General features: G+C 34.5%; 1 protein-coding gene across 3 annotated transcripts in view; it reads right to left on the bottom strand.

The window, feature by feature from the left end:
* Nucleotides 1-21,730, bottom strand: part of LOC127873694 (uncharacterized) — a 109,170-nt gene that overhangs the window by 58,309 nt on the left and 29,131 nt on the right. For 2 of the 3 annotated variants that reach the window (XM_052417626.1, XM_052417625.1), the window contains one exon: nucleotides 3,555-3,670. In XM_052417626.1, the coding sequence (XP_052273586.1) occupies nucleotides 3,555-3,670 (116 nt within the window). Of the gene's footprint in view, nucleotides 1-889; nucleotides 1,026-3,554; nucleotides 3,671-21,730 lie in introns of those variants that run through there. The other variant, XM_052417628.1, reaches the window with a different exon arrangement.

Here is a 21,730-nt window from a genome sequence, read left to right as displayed (position 1 = left end):
CGGCTTTAATACAATGTATTTTTGTATACCTGGACGCGACTTAAAAAAAACTTGTTGTCCACGGACAACTTAATTGAAAAAAATCACTTGCCCAGACAAGCAAATGTACGACTCGGGCAACTCGGACATTTGATTTCGCCACCCCTGGGGGCATAACAAAATTATTCCTTCATCAAATTCCACAGTATTTTTCTAGTGTGCAAAATTTGAGAATTAGAAACAAAATGTTCTGTAAATGTTAACTATTAAAGACATCAACCATTGCTGTAACATTTCAATATAAATAACTATAAATTTCTATGCTCAACAGTTCAAAGCATATACACAAATTATAATTAACACAAAACCTGTTATATTTGCTTCTGCAGGTCATGACAACAACCTTGCTCCTAAGAACACCTGCTTATTTTATTAATTTAAAAGTATGTTTTGAGACCAATAACAAAAAATGCAATCAATGAAATAGTGACATTGTTCAGATGCAAAAACAACAGTCATAATCTTTTTGCACATAAATCTGGCAACTGTCAATATTTTTATCACCATCTCTGACAGCAATATGTCCTAGGTGACACATCAATAAATCCCAATTAGTCATAAAGCCCCTTTTATATTGGTAATTTAATGGCATACCTTTTGTGGCTACAGTTCACACAAACTCATCAGGCCAGTTTGCGGCCTATAATCCTTTGATCATTAAAATTATTCACCTTTATTGCATACAGAGGAACTGGCGTAACTTGCCAACTTGCCGTAGATGAGTCTTTATTACAGTTTTATACTTATTCTATTCACCTTATTTTTTGCTTGACAAAAATTCTGATCAATGTTGGCGACAGTCTGCTCTTCAAACAATGGCCTAAAGGAGCTTGAAAAAACCACAACTTACGTAGAAACTCATCCGCCTTTGTGCGCAGAGATTGAACACATAACGGACTCACTATCTACTGAACGCACTCACTCAACCAATAAATTGCTTATTTGTCTCTATGCATAAGACTTATATCCTGTACCACATCATATAAATTCAACAAAATGAATAATATGGGTTGTTTATTTAGTCATGAATAAATATTGGCATGTTTGAAAACCAGCCATCGTTTGCTTCCATTTTGTACAATAGCATATCATTGATTTGAGATTTCATACACACAATTTGCCTTGACAAAGATTCAATAAAACTCTTGACAGGATGTTTATTTTGGCCATAAATTAAAATAATCTATTATGATGCATCAATCAATTTATACTTTTCAATAAATTCAACAATGCAACAAAGAAAATACTTTGCAATGAGCTTGGTTACCTCAGCATAAAATCCTGCTAATCCAAATAGATCACTTTCTAAGTGACACTATCACATTAAATGGCTGGTCATCAATATTTTTGTGGTATCATTTTTTTTCTGTAATCTCAACAAAGCAGTAACGGGACATTGTCATTTATTTCACTTCAATATCCTTTGTTTTGCTATGAAGCCAACATTTGACAATCTTAGGTTGACATCCCCCCAGTAACAAAATTAATATGTCTCCACCACTAACCTCTGACAGCCAGGTATTTTGGAAGGTGACACCATGATAAATACTGTGGCCTACTTTTACTATCTCCATTTCAGCACTTACAACAGTTTGTCATTCTGATGTCACTGTTTGACTTGAAAATGATACCCAGAGACAAATGTGAACATAATTCTTAATTTTCATTTCATGCAAAAACATGCATTACACCATGCAAACAGTTGAGTCCTATAACTGACATGTAACTGAGATAATACTGTAGCAATAATAAATTAAATCCTTTTGCATTCAAGTGGCTTCTAACTTACAAAATGTAAGTTCCAAAGTCACACAAGTAATATAATATACTGATAGTTATGAATAATAAAACATTCAAGACAATTGTATGTGATAACATGTACAAACTTTATCCAATACATATCCAAACATGTGTCGTTTTCAAACTATTGCAAACCAGTCTGCAAACTTGCATGTGAAATCCTCCAATACTGTCTGCGAGGAATATTTTATTCAAAGCATCATGGAATGTTCAATACTAATGCTATAATCTTGGACTTGAATGACCAATAAATTGTGCAAAACGTGCAGTCCATTAGCTAAAGGGAGGAAGATGCAATCAAGAGTTGTCCGCATACTGATGCATGCAATAATTTGATCTCAGTGACATAATTCATTTACTTTTTTGGAATATCCATCTTATTTTTGTGGATTTCAGCTTCATAAGATAGTGGAACATTATACACTTATTTCATGGATGCGCGGTGAACAGTCAAAACTATTTCCCAAGGTATCAGGGATGACTTTGGTACTGTTGCCCGAGGTCGATAGGCCGAGGGCAACAGTTCCAAATGTCAGCCCTGCAGCCCTGATACCGAGGGACAACAGTTTTGACAAGCATCAATGAAATAAGTGTTTTACTACCTGATCAAATTTCCAACATAGAAATAACAGCAAACTAACTTTTTATTTACAAACAACAGTAATCGATAAAATAAATAATTTTGACTGTTTAACTGTAAAATGACGTAATTTTTTTCGACGAAATGACGTCATTATTTCAGCGGGAAACAGTTCAAACTGTTGACCGGTCAACAGTTCGATATTCACCGGTAACAGTTTAAAACATTGCAAATTTCTTTTTCGACGAGGAAATAGCAAAAAATAATTAATTATCATTTATATAAGACATCAGGTAATAATTTGTATCGTGAAATCATTAGTAATATGAGCCTGGATCTGGGAAAACTGGGCTTAATGCATGTGGTTAGTGTTGCCCCTGAGATAAGCCTGTGAAATACACATAGGCTAATCAGAAACAACACTTTCCACTAATGAATTTTTCATTTTGAACCTTTGCATGCTGGGAAATTTGTCGTCTGCTAAATTGTCATCTGCTGAATTTCTAAAATTAGCATTTTCTTCAATTTTTTAACAGAATACCATCAAAATAGCAAACAGTTTGGATCCAGATGAGACGCCACGTTTTGTGGCGTCTCATCTGGATCCAAACTGTTTGCAAAGGCCTTTCACATTCGGTTCCAGCACTGAAATAGTGAAGGAAGTCTCTTCCAAGAGGACATGTTCTCCCTGATTGGTTAGTGCAGACTGCACAGGCTAATCTGGGACAAAACTTTGAAAACATGCATTGAGACCCGTTTTCTCTGAGCAGGGCTCATATATATATACACAATTATAAAATCTTCCTTATGGAAAGTAAATTAAACATGTGGCACACAGAAAAAGGCAAATGGCTCTTCCTGTTGCAGTCAGAATGGACACTATTTATATGGCTATAAATGGTTAAGGACAGTAATGTTATTCTGTTAGGGGTACCAATCAATATGGTGTTATTTTCTTTTACTTTACATACAATTACACCTGCCATTGTCAAGATGTGCTAAACATAGATTAAGGGAACAAAATACAAGCTTGAACAAAACAAATGCACAAAACAAACAAACTCGCAAATTATATTGAATCTCATCAATTTAGTACATGAAATTGAACACTAATTTGAAATGTGAATCTGCTTACCCATGCGTGCGCACATGTTTGTTGCGTGCAGGTGGGGGCTGCCCCTGGTCTGTATAAGGTAGGTCGCAGAACTCTGCCAATAGAATGTCGAGGTCATTGGTGATGTTGTTGAGCATCTGAAAACACAACAAGAAAAAAAATCCTGAACATGCCAAGAAGAACAAGCAAATTCGTTGAATTGATAATCATTATCCCCCGCCAATATACTTCTGGACACAAAAGTTTTCTTGACAGATGGACAATGCCAACGTGCATCATCCTCTTATCCATATATATACACATACCAAGTTTCAATGAAATCCGTCAAAGCACTTCCAAGATATGGCTCTGAACAAACAAAAAAGCATTTTTTCAAGATACGAAAGGCCATAACTCTGTTATTATCCGATGGTGTACAATGCCATTTGGCGTGCATCCTCCTCCTATCCATATATATATACTCATACCAATTAAGTAACTTTTCAAATTTCAATGAAATCCGCCAAAGCACTTCCCAGATATGGCTCCGGACACACAAAGGCATTTTTTAAAGATACAAAGGGCCATAACCCCTTTATTAATAGATGGTGTACAATGCCATTCGCCGAGCATCATCCTCTTTTCCATATATATACTGGCATACCAAGTTTCAATGAAATCCGCCTAAGCTTCCAAGATATGGCTCCGGACACAAAAGTGCTGGACAGACGGACAACGCCAAAACAATATCCCTCTGCCTATGGCGGGGTTGCGAGTTAGGTAGGAGAAATTGCTTTTCTGGCGATACCAACACAATCTGTTGGAAGTTAAAACATTCTTAGCATGTATGTAGATCAGCCTTTTGGGCTTGCAATCAAATGAACAAAGAGGCAGCATTCTTGTCCAGCAATGTGATTAAATAATGCATCATTTTGACAATCAATACAATGACTACATGTAATATTTTGACATTTAACACATTATTTAATTCAGATTGATATGTGCACAGGCAGAAGAAAAAAGTTACTAACAATCACTTGGTTAGATTTTATGGCCAATAACGTCAATTACTTTAGGACCAAGATAAGAGTGCTGCTTTAAGAAAAGAAACAACATAGAGACCACACTGGGTAAATGATTTCATTTTCATTTTAATGACGCATTCTGCATCACGACATACATTAAGAGAGCACTTAATAGTTCACATATGACATTGATATACCGCTGTTGTATGTTAATTGTTATTTTCTAAGCTGTCAGCAAAACCGCAGCATAGATGCAGAAGATTTATATATATTTACCAGCATTTACATTTAGAATCATGACACACGAGGTACAGGTGGGGGGCATGGCTAATAAATTGGACCAACATTTTAAAGATTTACAACATATATATTAATGCAATCTCCTTGGGCAATGAATCATATTTGACTATGTTGGATATTCAAATCAAATTGCAATAATTATGCAGATTGTGTTTACAAACTTTCAAGATTAATGATAGCTAAAGCAATTATGTTAACTCTTTCAGTGCTGGAACCGAATTTTGAAGGCCTTTGCAAACACTTAACGTGGCCTCTCATCAGGATCCAAACTGTTTGCTATTCTGATAGTATTCTTTCTAAAAATACGAAGTAAATGCTAATTTTAGAGATTCAGCAGGAGACATTTTAGCAGACGACAAATTTCCCAGCATGCAAAGAGTTAACCAGACAATATCAGCAGATGATATCAGGGATATCTCTCATCAGGATGGTCAGTTAACACAAAATTGAATTCTCAAGTGGTCCATTAATAAATTATCTTGTCTTCATAGACAGTATAACAGTAGATATCTGGTATAAGCTTACATTAAAATTAAGCAGATTTTAAATTTTAGTAAACATTAAGTGAACATTTTAAGAGGGTAAGTACCAACATTAAAATGGAACAAAGCGTTTAAACACATTGTTTCATGGTCTTATTAAAGTGACAAAACTGATCTGGTGAATGACCCTGACCTTGAACAAGCCAAACTCACTCCTGCTTTCTGTACACGGTCTTTAATAATGACATTATGACATTACTTTTTTAGCAAAGATTCGTGGAAATCCTTCAATATAACTTATGGACAAGATGATATGGAGCTGGCCAAACAATCTCATCAACAAGAATGAATGTCATTCCTATATTTCATCTTAATATTTTGCAGCTAGGGATTTAAGATTAAACTATTTTACTTCTAAGTCTCACAATTGTGGCTCCATGACAAGTTATCCAAAACAATGTTCTACCACATTTGGCATGGTTTTACATCAACCAAAAAATTTCAAGTTACTGTTTGATAAAATGATTAATTTTGGGTTTCAGTGTTTTCAAAAACACTTGTATACTAAAAGTCAGCCAGTGTATTTATTATTTAGGTAATAGCATCTTAATGTGGTATTTTATCATCATGGGAAAAATATAAGAGCTGTAGTTTGATATTTGAATTAAACTGCTCAAGGAATTGAATTTAAATACTTAACTTTTTTTAATCAAAAAGTTCTTCCAAATCCTTCAAGTCTGAGAATGGACAAGTATATGTGACTGTATGCCCTGAACTGCTTAACCCTGTACCACTTAGATATGTATTTTGACGCATGTGCAGTCCCTTAGAAAGTTAAATTAATTACAGACCTTTCTTACAAGATTCAAGTTTTAAAGGATTCATTTCCAATCCTCAGATACTGATGAGCAGCAAACAGCATTAATCCTGAATAGACTGTGAGTTACTCGCAGGCTGTTCTGGTTTTATGCTGTTTGCACATAGCCATTTTCACTTTGCTTCTGAGTGGGAAAGGATTAACATTAAACTTTTTTATAATCATAGATGTAAGCTGACAACTGTCCATTATGCAGCACCAAAGACTGTTAGATACTCAACATGACAGACAAATTGAAGCATATACCGAGGTATAATGTATCTTACAACAAGCGATGTGTTTGTGAAACAATATGTCCCCATATATTAGACCTTCGACCTTGTAGGATGACCTTGACCTTTCACCACTCAAAATGTGCAGCTCCCTGAGATAAGCATGCATGCCAAATATCAAGTTGCTATCTTCAATATTGCAAAAGAGAACAGTAAATGAGCGATTTTGACCCATTTATTTGACCTTTGACCTTGAAGGATGACCTTGACATTTTACCACTCAAAATGTGCAGTTCCACGAGATACACATGCATGCAAAATATGAAGGTGCTATCTTCAATATTGCAAAAGTTATGGCAAATGTTAAAGTTGGAGCAAACAAAGCAACAAACCAACAGACAGGGCAAAAATAATATGTCCCCCACTATAGTGGTGGGGGACATAAAAAAAACATTGATGCATACTTTTTAATTTTTCGCTGGAATGACATCACATAAATGTTCTAAATTAATAAACGTGTACATGGGGCTTGCACTCAATGGTATTGTCCTCCCGCTTACTTGGTCTAACTGATATTTTTTTTACTTTTATGTGACAAATACTGCATTGTGACTTATTTATTCTTCAAGAGCTCCCCTCAGAACAAATATAAACATAAATCATGGAGAGATTAGTAGATCACCATGATATTTACCCTAGACAACAAAACACAACACACACAAAGAGACAGTATATCAACATTTTGTGATCTACTGCAACACCCTATCTCCACCAAGTGAACACTGGTAGCAAGTTTCAGGTTACTTCATGATGTATGGTGCTGGTTTTTGTGGGTTTTGAGTGTTTTACTGTACACAATAGCCCAGGAGACTGTATGACTGAGCAGAGATAGCCTTGTGGTGACAGCGTGACCCAAGTGACACAGTGAGGTCACACCAGCTTTATCTGTCACGCAATCTGGTGAAAATCGTCTTATTCATATATATGAAATAGGCATATGAATCCATGGCAACCTATTAAGGCTATCAACTCACTGAAAATAATGAACAAAATATTTTCTCCATATAAAGCAAGGTCTTAAAAGATTCTATAAATGCATTAGTACCGGAGACAATTTGTGGACTTAGACTAACACCATGTTGAGATGTAAAACATTACAATCCAAGGCTATTGAAGCTGAAGCTAATCATGACACCAATATAACCCAGTGGGCCAATCAAAATGAGAGGATTTCAAACACCAAATTCAACCAACCAGAGCAACCACAATTCATGGCTGGCTGAAATTTCAGTACAATTGCAAGCACTTTGACCTGGTAGCTGTCTTCCTATAACCTTAACATGATAATGCATAACATGCACAATTGACTAACATTTTTCAAACGCATACTAAGAAACCAATCCAGCTATGCTGGTTCAAGTCAAATCTCTGTGTTGAGTTTTCAAACATGCAGCAATATTTCAGGACAGAAAATTGAGAGAACCCACTAAAATATGTGGCCGTTTTACAGATTTCATGTGAAAACTTTATTTGTCCACAACTCTGTACAAGAATCAGGGTGGTAAAAAGTGACTTAAATGTTATTTCCTAACCTTGCAGCAACCACAATTATTATAGATGGATGAATACCCAACCATTGGGACAGCATTATAAAACCTAAGACCTGATAATTCCAGACTTGGCCTTGGTTGCTCAGCTAGCAGTGTTTATTTACACTTCATTTAAATCCAATCTCCATGTAATTGGGTGCAAACCTGTTTGTGGTTGAAGATTTGTTTGCTCTAATGACCTTAGGTTTCACATTAGGTTAGACTTGTTTCCTCAATTCATTTCTGATTGTTCAGTTTGCGTTTCATTGTTTTCAAAAATCACTTAAATTTCCTGAATTATGGCTAATTGGCCAGGTAAGTGAAATAAAAGCCATTTATTTTGAACAATTAATTTTTTCTTCTAATTCTCGCCAGATACAAAGCTTTTGCCCGTAATAAATTAAAATGACTCAAATTTGTAATTACTTTACAGGAAACAAAAAAGACAATGATTCAAGTTTTTTTGGTCATATACACGTTGAAGATTATCAGAACTTTAGTTACAATGATTTATGACAAATGAATTACAATGTGTGTCAATAACATGAGAACTACATCAATGCATAATATTACTGTAAAATCACCAAAAACCAGCCATTCTGAACTTCAGAAAAAAACATAAACATGATGTTGTCCAAAAGAAAAATTACTGCTTTGTTTGCCAATAAACAAAACATTATGTGGAATTCATTATTTATCCTATATAAAAGATATCTTTCAACATTCAGTATCTGGACAACGCAGTTTACAGGAATTCAAGACAATTCTTGGCAAAAATCTGGTAAAACAAGCTCAAGATCCATTTAAACTATGCTCTGCTATGCCAAGATGTGTGATGAACAAATACTTTTACATACTGGTGATTAGGTAATCTCCTGGTGGAACGAATGGGATCTGTGCGCATCATTAACCCTTTGCATGCTGGGTAATTTGTCTTCTGCTAAAATGTCGTCTGCTGAATTTCTAAAATCAGCATTTTCTTCAATTTTTTTCAAAGAATACTATCAGAATAGCAAACAGTTTGGATCCTGATGAGACGCCACGTTATGTGGCATCTCATCTGGATCCAAACTGTTTGCAAAGGCCTTCAAAATTCGGTTCCCGCACTGAAAGGGTTAAACTATGCTCTGCTATGCCAAGATGTGTGATGAACAAATACTTTTACATACTGGTGATTAGGTAATCTCCTGGTGGAACGAATGGGATCTGTGCGCATCATTAATACTTGCCCAAATAAGACTGGAGTAGTTTAGAAGATGAGGACATAACTTTTGTTGTTGATCATTTTGTATACTTGCTAATGCAAATGCATTAAATTCAATACAATGTCATTCTTTATACAATAATTGTTACATTGTAATTAAGTTGTTGTGTTCTTGCTTTTCTCCCTAAAGCTTTCTTTAACTAACAAAGCGTTCTTTTAAATAACATTAACCTATAAAGGTACATGTTCTATTTAGTCTGTGTAAAAAGTTAGAATTAATTGTGACTCGTCTCTCAACATTCCAAGATAAAACAATGAATGGATCAAATCATTCACAAAGTTTCGTGACTATTCTCTGACATTATTCATTTTCTTGTGATTTTGGAAGAACCCCTTTGCACTTTGCTCCAATTACAAACAAAAGGATTTCTTCACCAAACTAATTGACTAGCACTTACCATGAAAAGAACAATACCGTAACACTTGAGAAATAATCAAAGAAGCCCTCCAACCTCTTAGTAAAGCTGGAACCATGAACCAGTCTAAAGGAACAACAGTATAATCCAGTCATGGTATAGATTAATTATGATGCGAGATATGTGAACATGATTTTTTAATTGGTTTGTGCTTGTGGAGTCATCTCATTTTGACATCATAAAGATTAAGCCGGACTTAAAGCATTTAATCCCACAATTGTTCGTTCTTTGATCAAGATTATGACAGTTTGCTAGATTTGGGAATCTGCAATTTCTGCCAATGTTTAGTTTAAACCTATTTATTATAGCTCGATTGCATATAAAGCCTTAAAGGCTTATATAAACGCTCTTGAGTCCGTTTCCTGGGCCTAGAACCACCCCGGCGAAATGTTGTTCATGATTTCATGAACACTTCAAGCCAATCAAGAACTGTTCATGAACGGTTCTGAAAAAGTTCCTGAGCTTGGTTCATGAACTTTTGGACATGAACTGTTCTTAAGACATGTTCATGAACTGTTTATGAATTATTGTTGAACATTTCAAAGTTCATGAACAGTTCTTCATCTAACCATAAATACTTAGTGATGAACATTTCATGCACAAGTATTTCTAATGACTTTTCTGAGACAGACTTTGAGGATCCATCATGAATAATTCATGAATTCCTTTGTGCTAGATGTTTCATACATATTTTTGAAAGTAATATTGAAATGTCTAGCATACAAATCTTGTAGATTTGTGAAACCTGTGAAGTTAGTATGAATATGCATAGTACTTTCACCATTGTAAGTTAGAGTTCTTGACCTGTTCTAGAGAATTTTAAGAACATTTGTACAAGAACTGTTCAAGAACTGCCTTCAGGAACACTTCAATAACTTTTTAAGGACCTTTCCTGTTCTTGAATTATTCTTAAACTATTCTTGAACACTTTAAGAACTTTTTTGAACAACATGTTTCCTTCTTATGTTCTTAAACAGGTCTACACAATGTTTTTGAACGTATGATGGACTTTTTAAGAATCCAATATGTTCTTAAAAGGATCTGTCATTGTTCTTGGAAGACTTAAAAGACAAGTTTAAGAACGTTTTAAGGACATCTTAGTTCAAGAACAGTTTAAGATGATATCAAGAACTCAATGTACATTGCATTGCTGTTTTCACAAAGAAAGAATATTGTGTGCACAGGAAGTTGAAACGGAAGGCACATGGTTTATGTTATATTTGAAAATGTAAGTCTTTAATAAATTACCGGCTGAACTGATCAGCCATTGGTTCCATTTCAAGTTCTTTGGCACTGTAAGTGTAACCATTTCAGGGAAACCATTGATTAGTAAATGATTCTTGAACTGAAAATGGAACTATTCATAATCTTTTCAATACATTGAATTATTCATGAACATATAGTGCAAAGTTGTATTATGAAATTTAAAGAGTATTATCAAACCACTTGTATCTCAGTTATTAGTGTTATATTTAAATTATTGTTATATGTTGCTATCAATATGTTAAGTGCTAATACAAGACTTGTTTCTTCTTACCCTGACCTGTTTGTTGAGCTTTGGTAACACTTATGATAACCTTTGCATAAATTGACAAATTCTTGTTCATGAATAGTTCATGAACACTTCATGCCACCTCAGTTCATGAACTCTTGAAGAACTATGGTTCATGAACTATTCACTTACAGTTCGTGAACAGAAAATGAGCCATTGAAAAATAGAAGGAAAATGTTCATGAACTGTTCGTGAACAGCAAAACCCTGAAGAATTTTTCAAGAATTGTGTTGTTCATGAACTGTTCAAGAACACTTCATGCCATTGATGTTCATGAATAGTTCATGAACATTTCATGCCATAATGGTTCAAGAATAGTTCATGAACACTTCATGCCACACGGGTTCAAGAATAGTTCATGAACACTTCATGCCACACGGGTTCAAGAATAGTTCATGAACACTTCATGCCATAAGGGTTCAAGAATAGTTCATGAACACTTCATGCCATTAGGTTTCAAGAATATTTCATGAACACTTCATGCCATTAGTGTTCATGAACAGTTAATGAACTAAAATTTCAAGAACTTTTCACAGACAAGGCTCATTTTCTGTTCACGAACTATTCATGAACAATTCATGAACTCAGTTCACGAACAGTTCATGAACTGTTCACGAATTATTCGTGAACTGCAGAACAACATTTCGCAGGGGCAGTACTTGGCGTCTTTAGGGAAGATCTAAAGAACGCTCCCACGGTGGGGATCGAACCCATGACCTCCCGGTCGCTAGGCGGACACCATATCCATAACACCACAGCAACGATGTTTCAAACCTTTAACAGACTTCTTTTAGCCATGGTATTGTTCTTTAAATCCTTAAACACTATTTACAAACTGTATAAAAATGTCTTATTAGACGTTAATATATTATTAAGATTTGATATGCTGACTATTACTTGAAAATCAAATAGTGTCATCATAATAAAATTATGTTGGAAGACTGCTGATACACAATTCTGGCTTTCAAACGACACTATTGAGTGTTCAGTTAACAACAACATGCGGTTTGAGCCAGCATCAGATTGTATTTTTAATGTGTTAATGGTTTCAATTATTACATAAATAACAATTTATACAATCTGATGAATGTATACATTCATAATTGAATAATAAAGCAGTTAATCTGAAAACTAGATGCATTCATTTTAATTCACTTAAAGGGATCTTTTCACGCTTTGGTAAATTGACAAAATTAAAAAAAGTTGTTTCAGATTCGCAAATTTTCGTTTTAGTTATGATATTTGTGAGGAAACAGTAATACTGAACATTTACCATGCTCTAATATAGCCATTATATTAATAATTTAACGATTTTAAAACCTAAAAATGATAAAGCGTTGCAACGCGAAACGAGTGAATAATTTGGATGGTTCTGTTTTTGTCGTTAAATATTGTGCAACTACGAAGATTGCTTATATAAGGTATAAAATACATTTTGTATTGTACTCGGCGGAATAGCTCAGTAGGCTAAAGCGTTTTTACTTCAGGACTCTGGCAGGACTCCAGGGGTCACTGGTTCGAAACCTGCACCGGATAATGTTCTTTTCCTTTTTTAATTTTATTCTTGATTTTTTACTGGAGCTTTTACGATCCAATGTTTACATTTATCAATATAAAGCATTTAATGAATAAGTTAAAAAATGCCAAAATCTGTGAAAAGGCCCCTTTAACAAAGATTGTCTTTACATGGTGTGAAAAATATAGTTTACCAGTCCTAAATATTTCTCAATAAACAAATCATACCTGAAAGTAAGTCATTCCCATTTATTACCCATGCAGCTAAATATAATTACAAATAATCAGTATACAGGCAAAACGTTATGATTTATTTTCCATTCAGACTACATGCAGTTTTCTCAATGCACAAAACAATCAATTTCACGCTTCAGTGCGATCTAGTCATTGATCTACAATTAAACAAAAAAACTTGAATGTCTGTTGTTCCAATCATTTCATAATGAGATTTTCTAGAATCATTCAGAAGTGAACTACAGAGCTACATTTTAAAAACTTTTAATCATTATAAATGTTCCTGGCATCTATTATAGCACACAATTTTACAGGAATGTTTAACAATGAAGGCCAACAGAATCTAGAAGAGAAATCTAAAAACAATACCCAGTATATCTGTTAAAAAGGTATTTCTTATTTAATCATGTTAATGAAAGCAACAGAGGTGCAACAATTAAATTTACCAACTTTGTCAAAAAGCACAAACAGAGAATAAGCAAACAAAGGTATAAAACGACTTATTAATTTACAGGACTATCTCAGAACAGTGTTTGGAAAGTAGCGCACTTAATAGCAAGTGACTGGGCAGATATCAAGTGTTCTCAAGAATTTGTCAAGTCCTCTCCAGAATTGAGAGATCAAAGGAAGACTATCATTGCTTGTTTTAATAACAAATGATTAACTGGTACAGGGGTGACATTCTTGTCTGATAGCTTCCATGTGTTTATTTTGCACAAGTGTTCTTTTCCCCTTTTAAAGACACCCAGAATAGAAATAGAAAGAAGAGCTTGTTAATGAATAATGATGAGGTAGCAAGTTGGAGATGACAGGACATTAAACCAATTATGCCTAGTGGACTCTCCCATCCTTCTAAATTGGATCAATTTATTTCCAAAATTAGGGATAACTAGTATATTTATTTCTATATTTAGAATACATGTATCTCTTAAAGAAATTCCTTTAAGCAAACAGCGCAGACCCTGATGAGACGCCGCATCATGCAGCGTTTCATCTGGGTCTACGCTGTTTGCAAAGGCCTTTTTTCTAGACGCTAGGCATAAATGTGTCAATGAAAGGAGTGATGGTCTGGCAAATAAGCCTTATTATAAGGCATCAAGGATTCATCACACACACATTTGGTCTACAGCTCTATAAAATCTCACAGAATCATATAAAAAGTCTTCATAAATTCTTCACAATAATTTATATTACTTTTCAGTACAATATTTGGTAAAATAAACTTTAAACATGCATACATTTTCATGTTTTCCTGCTATTCAGAACGCACCTATTTTACTTATACATACTATATTTTGACTTTCATTTCAAAACATTTTTATTAATGCCAGGTCTTAACATTATCAGTAAGGTCATTAAAGCTATGTCATTATTTTTTTTTCAGACCAAATAATACAGTGGAAAACCACAGATGACGACTTAACAAGATTCCAGTGAATAGCATGCATTTTTAAGGTGTGGTTACACCAGCACAGAAAATATTTCATAAAATGGTCTTTATTTATAATGTGCACACACAATTAAGCTAAGTAATTGCATACAGGATAGCTATAACATTCCCACTCAAAGCTATAAACTGCACATGCCTACTCGCTGGCTTAAATGTGCTCCCTTGATAGCTATAACATGAACACCTAATAACTAAGATGCAATAGTTTTTAAAGTGGCATGAGCAGGACATAGAAAATATTATATTTGGCGGTCTCTACTTTGTATGAATTGACTCAATGTGCACATGTAATTAAGCTATGAAATGCTGCACATGATGGCTTTTGGGTAAGAATGCTATGCAATAGTTATGGTTGCATGCAGTATGATAATTTATACAACATTTCTTAGGTCCGCTTTATGCCTGCATAAGTTTCCTTATTTCTGGCAGTTAATTATCTTTTCTGATAGCTAGATCAATTCACAAAGGCCATCATTACAACAGGTGTAAAGCTCTTCATTGAATGTTAAACAGGCTTACTTTCATCTCCTTTGCATTCACCATGTTTGTTTAAATCCTAGTCAAACACTTCATCTGTCTGCAGGACTCAGCGCACATGTTGTCTCAAGACTCGAGACCACAAACTCTCGAGAACTTGGCTGGGGGCACAGACTTATGTACTAACAATAATCTATAGGACCGTTTGAAGTCAATCGGGGAGGGCATTTTAATCATACTGTTTGTTTACCCGTATGGCCACATGCATTCAAAAGTGAGTTGATTGTTAATTTTCTTTCATTCCAGTTGAAGTTGTGCTGAACAACGATATTTGAGGATTAAAGTCAAACAAGTATTTTGAGCAAAATGTTGATAAACTCTGAAGGTTTGTGTCCAAAGATTGCAGGTGGTGTCTGGATTTGTGGGGGACAACATTTGAAATTCCCCCTACTTCTTAATGAATGATCTTGGAATTATTAAGATTCTCATGTAAAATATACATGTTCAAGCTGAAATGCACTTAAAGCCCCACACTTCTTGTGACACTTAAAGAGTAAGTTTCGTGGGTAGAACTAATGCTAAATTATTTTTTGGGGAGATTCTGAGAATATAATTATCTAGGGTGGGAACAAATCTTGGTCCTCCTGATCACTAGGAGAATAATATGATGCTTTATACATAACAGTTCATAACACGGTTAAGATTTTTTTTTGACTGTGGGATTACATAAAATAAATACTTAATTCAGAATATCTCTTGTGTGAAGTGGTAATCATAATCAACAGCAACAAAATCAAACTTGATTTGAAAACATGTGATAATTGGAAGATCCTCTACAATCAGCTACAGCTATACTGGGCCCCTTGTCCTTTAAACCAAACAGGGCTTGATGAATGTATGTTATGTTTTCCCAGATTAGCCTGTGCATTCTGCACAGGGTTATCAGGTCCAACACTTTCCTCTTGGCTGGATTTTTGTTTAGAAGAAACTTCCTTTTAACCAAAACTTTCATACACCCAGAAAGTGTTGTCCCTGATTAGCCTGTGCGGACTGCAATGGCAAATTTAGGAAAACACTTTAAGGGCATGCATTAAGCACCATTTTCCCAGAGCACAGCCATTTAATTAATGACAACACAGAGTACACAGGCTAAATCTGGGACAACATTTTGAGGACAACCAATAATCCTGTTTTCCTCATTGCAGCTCATTTAGTTTTTGACAGAAAGGACTGCATCAGTCTCATAATACAACTTTGATGTATGATATGCCATAAGATAACAGCACAATGATAACCCCACTTATCTGTGAAATTATCTGTAATATAGACAACTGTCCTGTCCATTGGCCTAGACAGATGCACTGCATTTGAGGGTAAATAAGGCTCAAGTCAACAGTAATGCTGCTGATTAGGCATAATTGATGGCCCTTTTGTGGGATTTTACAGGGTCAAAAGGTCATAGTGTTGCCGTGACCTTACATGACCCGAATACTCATGATGAGGGATAAATTGTTTTGGTAATAAAAACTAGATTATGACATTATTTTTGCACAAAGTCTGGGCATTTAAATTAATAATTTCTGGTTGCTTAACAGCCTTCTTTAACAATTTCTTTCATCCAAAAGTATAACATTTGTTAAAGTGTTACATTTTTATTAGAAGACTAATATCTTTTCTGTAAAACTAACAGTATAATGGCAAAAAGGAAATGTGCAACATTATAGCAAGTCTTAAAAAGTTCTTTTTATGGATGTAGTGATATAGAGAATAACAGGTTCATGCCCTAGCATTTTGTAATATGTCACATGAGGACTAGACTAAAATAACAGCCAGGTTTGCCTAGCTGTTTTTTCATTTTTCTTCTTCATTTTTCAATTTTCTCCGAGCATGATTTATTACAACATGACAGGGCAGTTAGTTTTGTTGTTTATCATATCTCTACGTCCCCATTTTTTATATAGAAAAGTAAAATATAATCAGTATGATTCCAGCATTTTTGGTAGGAATTTATACACGTCTGTATTAACATCTTAACCAATTTATGCCCAGCGTCTTGAAAAAAGGCCTTGACAAACAGCATAGACTCAGATGAGACGCCGCATTATCTGGGTCTGCGATGTTTAATTAAAGAAATTTCTGTAAGAAATACTCTAAATATACAAATAAATATACTAGACATCCCTAATTTTGGAAATAAATTGATCCAATCGAGTAGGATGGCAGAGTCCACTAGGCATAAATGGGTTAATTAAGCAGAACAGGATAACACCAGATTCTAGGTTTAATGCATAAGTAAATAATTCTTTTTTAAAACAGCAGTAAATAACAAGAGCACCGCCTTGCGGGTGCAGACCGCTCATCTATTTTTCTTTTTAAAGGTGAAGGGACCTATATCAATTTCAATCACAAAGGAAGGAGGGGTGGAGTGGAGTGGGGGGGGGGGTGTATAGTGTGGGGTTGTGGTCATTTATTACATTTTCTTCCAAAAATGCAAAAAAATGCATTTTTTTTTTGGGGGGGGGGGGGGGGGGCGGGCCGGGGGGATTATTGGGTGGGATGGTTAGACAGTATTTTAAAAATAAAATAATACAAAAAAATTGTGTTTTTAACAATGTTTAAAAAAAATGGGGGGGTGAGTTGGGGGGGGGGGATAGTGTTAGGGTGTGGTGGTCATTTACTAGATGATCTTTAAGAGAGAGACAAATTTGGGAAGGGGGGGGGGGGTCGGGGTGGGGGGGGGCTTGGAGGATGGTTTGGGTGGAGTTTATTGTGGTATGTCAGGTAAGAGTTGTTTTGTCAGAGTATCAATCAAATCTAATCATAAATAAAGAAGTTATGGCAATTTTAGCAAAATTTAATAATTTGACCTTGAGAGTCAAGGTCATTCAAAGATCAAGGTAAAATTCAACTTGCCAAGTACAGTAACCTCATGATAGCATGAAAGTATTTGAAGTTTGAAAGCAATAGCCTTGATACTTTATAAATAAAGTAGATCTAAACACTAAATTTAACTAAATATTCCAAGTTACTAAGTAAAAAAAGGGCCATAATTCCATCAAAATGACAACCAGAGTTATGCAACTTGTCCTTTGCTGTCCCCTTATGATAGTTTAATGCGAGTGTTTCAAGTATGAAAGCAATATCTATGATACATTAGGTGTAAAGTGGACCAAACACAAAACTTGACCAAATTTTCAATTTTATAAGTATAAAGGGCCTATAATACCGTCAAAATGCCAGTAAGAGTTACATAACTTTGCCTGCACAGTCCCCTTATGATAATTAGTAAGTGTTGCAAGTATGAAAGCAATAGCTTTGATACTTCAGGAATAAAGTGGACCTAAACACAAAACTTAACCAAATTTTCAATTTTCTAAGTATAAAAAGGGCACATAATTATGTCAAAATGCCAGTCAGAGTTACATCACTTTGCCTGCACAGTCCCCATATGATAGTTAAAGTGTTGCAAGTATGAAAGCAATAGCTTTGATACTTAAGGAATAAAATGGAACTTAACACAAAACTTAACCAAAATTTTCAATTTTCTAAGTATAAAAAGCGCACATAATTCTGTCAAAATGCCAGTCAGAGTTACATAACTTTGCCTGCACAGTCCCCTTATGATAGTTATTAAGTGTTGCAAGTATGCAAGCAATAGCTTTGATACTTTAGGAATAAAATGGACCTAAACACAAAACTTAGTATAAAAAGGGCACATAATTCTGTCAAAATGCACGCCAGAGTTATCTAACTTGCCTGCCCTGTCCCCTCATGATAGAAAGTGAGTGTACCAAGTTTGAATGCAATAGCATTGATACTTTATGAGAAAAATGGACCTAAACGAAAAACTTAACTGGACACCGACGCCAAGGTGATGACAATAGCTCATAATTTAAAAATAAATAAATAGATGAGCTAAAAAACTATTTCTGATTATATTACATCATTATTTGGGTATAATTGCACTGGTATCTACCATCTGTCAGGATGAACAAAACCTGACTAACGGAAAGTGCCACTTATGGAACCATACAAGGCAAGCCAGCTGTTGAGAGCTCAAGACTTGGAGGATGTTAGCAGCCCGCACCATGCTCTACTTTGGAACATCTGATGATAGTTTAGGAATTGTTGAATGCTGTGTTCTTTTTTTTTTGGGGGGGGGGGGGGTTCTTACAAGTTAATAAGAAACTCTTGCAAAAGTTAAACAATAAGATCATGATATTAATCAACATCTCTTATTTCATTGTCAACATCATGAACGTCCATTGCATTCTCATCATGAAATCATCATCAAACAACAGAAACATTAAAAGCAGCATAAAAAATTACAACAGAAACAGGGCCAGTTGCAAATTTAATTTTGTATATATTAGAGCAAGTCATAATTAACAAGATGTGTTTGAGAAACACTATGTCCTATATATTTGACCTTTGACCTTGAAGGATGACCTTGACCTTTCAACACTCAAAATGTGCAGCTCCATGAGAAACACATGCATGCCAAATATCAAGTTGCTATCGTCAATATTGCAAAAGTTATGGCAAATGTTAAAGTTTGACACAAACAAACATACAAACAAACCAACAGACAGGGCAAAAACAATATGTCCCCCACAATAGTGGTGAGGGACATAAAAATGAAAATATTGGCTGATGTATTATCTCATAAAACACACACACACAAAACATCCTTTAATGATTGGTTCAAACTAGATGACTTACACCTGATATTAGGTGACATTTGCTGCAGGGTGTGCTATATTATAACCGACTCAGAGTACTTTATGTGTGTGTCATAGATTGTATTGATATATTGTAACTTAAAACAAATACACATCATTTAATACTGTAAAAAATTATTTTCAAGCTTCAAGTAAAGAACTTAAAAGGGATAGCAATTCTTGTCTTATTCCAACTGTCACATGATTAAATAAATGAACTAAAACTTAATCAAATTGTGTTGTACCTTTGTATGGTAATAATTTTTTTATATTATGCTATCATTTATCAACTCAAAATAATACCTATTAAACTGTTATTTAAATGTTTCAAGACCACTAACTGAACAAAGCTGAATAACTAATTTAAATTGAATTTAGTAAAAGCCATCAGTCATGAGAACAAATAATGATAATGTATCAACATTAATGAAGAACTCACCTGCTGCACCTCCGCATCCATACCCAGTAGATTTATTACAATAATTTACAAACAATATAACCAGTCCAGATAATAACCAATCATGGTTAATAAGCCACACACACCATTCCAGGTGTTTCAACAAGCATTGCATAGCGCTCATCCAATCTCCAATGTTCATCTTCATCGCATATGTAAGAAAAACTTCATTTTTCTTGTCACAATGATTATAAAGTTATTGCCGTGTTGTCATACAAAATCACTGCAGCGTGCTTTTTTTCTTCATTATGACAGGATTCTGATTACAGTGATAAATGACTGGCATAAACTGCAGTGATCCGGCAAAAGATATCGTGTACACCAATTTTTGTATCCGATTGTTAGTAAAACAAAAGGATATTTTTAACAAAATGTTGTTCAGTTTTATATGAAATTACATAATATCCATAAAAAGTATCCGATTTCTGCATGATGCAGACCTAATACTGGCCTTACAAGACATGTTTGGGCCTTTTTAACCCTTTGCATGCTGGGAAATTTGTTGTCTGCTAAAATGTCGTCTGCTGAATTTCTAAACTTAGCATTTTCTTCGATTTTTTTCAAAGAATACTATCAGAATAGCAAACAGTTTGGATCCTGATGAGATGCCACATTGTGTGGCGTCTCATCTGGATCCAAACTGTTTGCAAAGGCCTTCAAAATTCAGTTCCAGCACTAAAAGGGTTAAATAATCTCTTGACCGTGACATGCATCATGCCCTGCTGTGCCCTAATAAATTGTATCCATGACTATGACATGCAAAAATGATTATTTCGTAAAATGGCTTTATCTGTGAGAGTATGGGGTCATAGGACAATCAATAAATTCATGTTAATTTATGAATGATACCAATATGAATTCGCTGAGAGGTCATAAAACATTTTGTTACCCATCTTCAAGATTAACAGATTATGCGCATCTACTCAACAATTTAAACTTTAAATATTTCTTCTAAAATTTCATTACAAGCATAATATATGTTAAGATATACGTGAACCATCTTTTAAACCCCATTTTTAATATATGTCATTTGGAATTTGAGTTTGCCAATTAAATTATACAAAAATTGGTATTTTAACACAAATGCATACACCATTAAATTAAAATTTCATTGGTTGTAGTCTTCTTGTTGAAATAATTGAGGTATATAATCAAGTTAAACCAGCGATTTTTTTCCTTCTTTATAAAGTACCGGTCAACGGCACTTTCCCAATTATGAAAAAACTACCAATTTCCCAATTGCTGGCCAAAAATTCCCAATTTAAGTTAAAAAAAAGAAAAAGGTTTTTTTTTTTTTTTGGGGAAAATGCAACATTTTCTCATTGTCTCAAAATGCATATAGGTGTTAAGATTTCAATCATAAATACATCCAAAAGAAATAGAAAATAACTGCAACCCAACAGAACAAAGACGAACACTTTTGTGTCTGAAAGTCTCAAATTTAAAGTGTTTGAAACTGAATATACACCAACACTGAATGGCATAAACTTAAAGCATTCATAACATGTTGAAATATTTGCACAATCTGTTAATAAAACAAACAGTCCTTCCATTTGAAAAGAGTTAAATACCAAGCAGTATATTATCATAACAATATTGCAACTCATAAAAATTTTAATGTCACCCACATACAACCATGAGAGGAAA

The sequence above is a fragment of the Dreissena polymorpha genome, chromosome 3 (assembly GCF_020536995.1).
Source record: "Dreissena polymorpha isolate Duluth1 chromosome 3, UMN_Dpol_1.0, whole genome shotgun sequence".
Classification (NCBI taxonomy): Eukaryota; Metazoa; Mollusca; class Bivalvia; order Myida; family Dreissenidae; genus Dreissena; species Dreissena polymorpha.
Note: the sequence above shows the minus strand (reverse complement) of the source record. Positions and strands in the feature narration are given on the sequence as shown.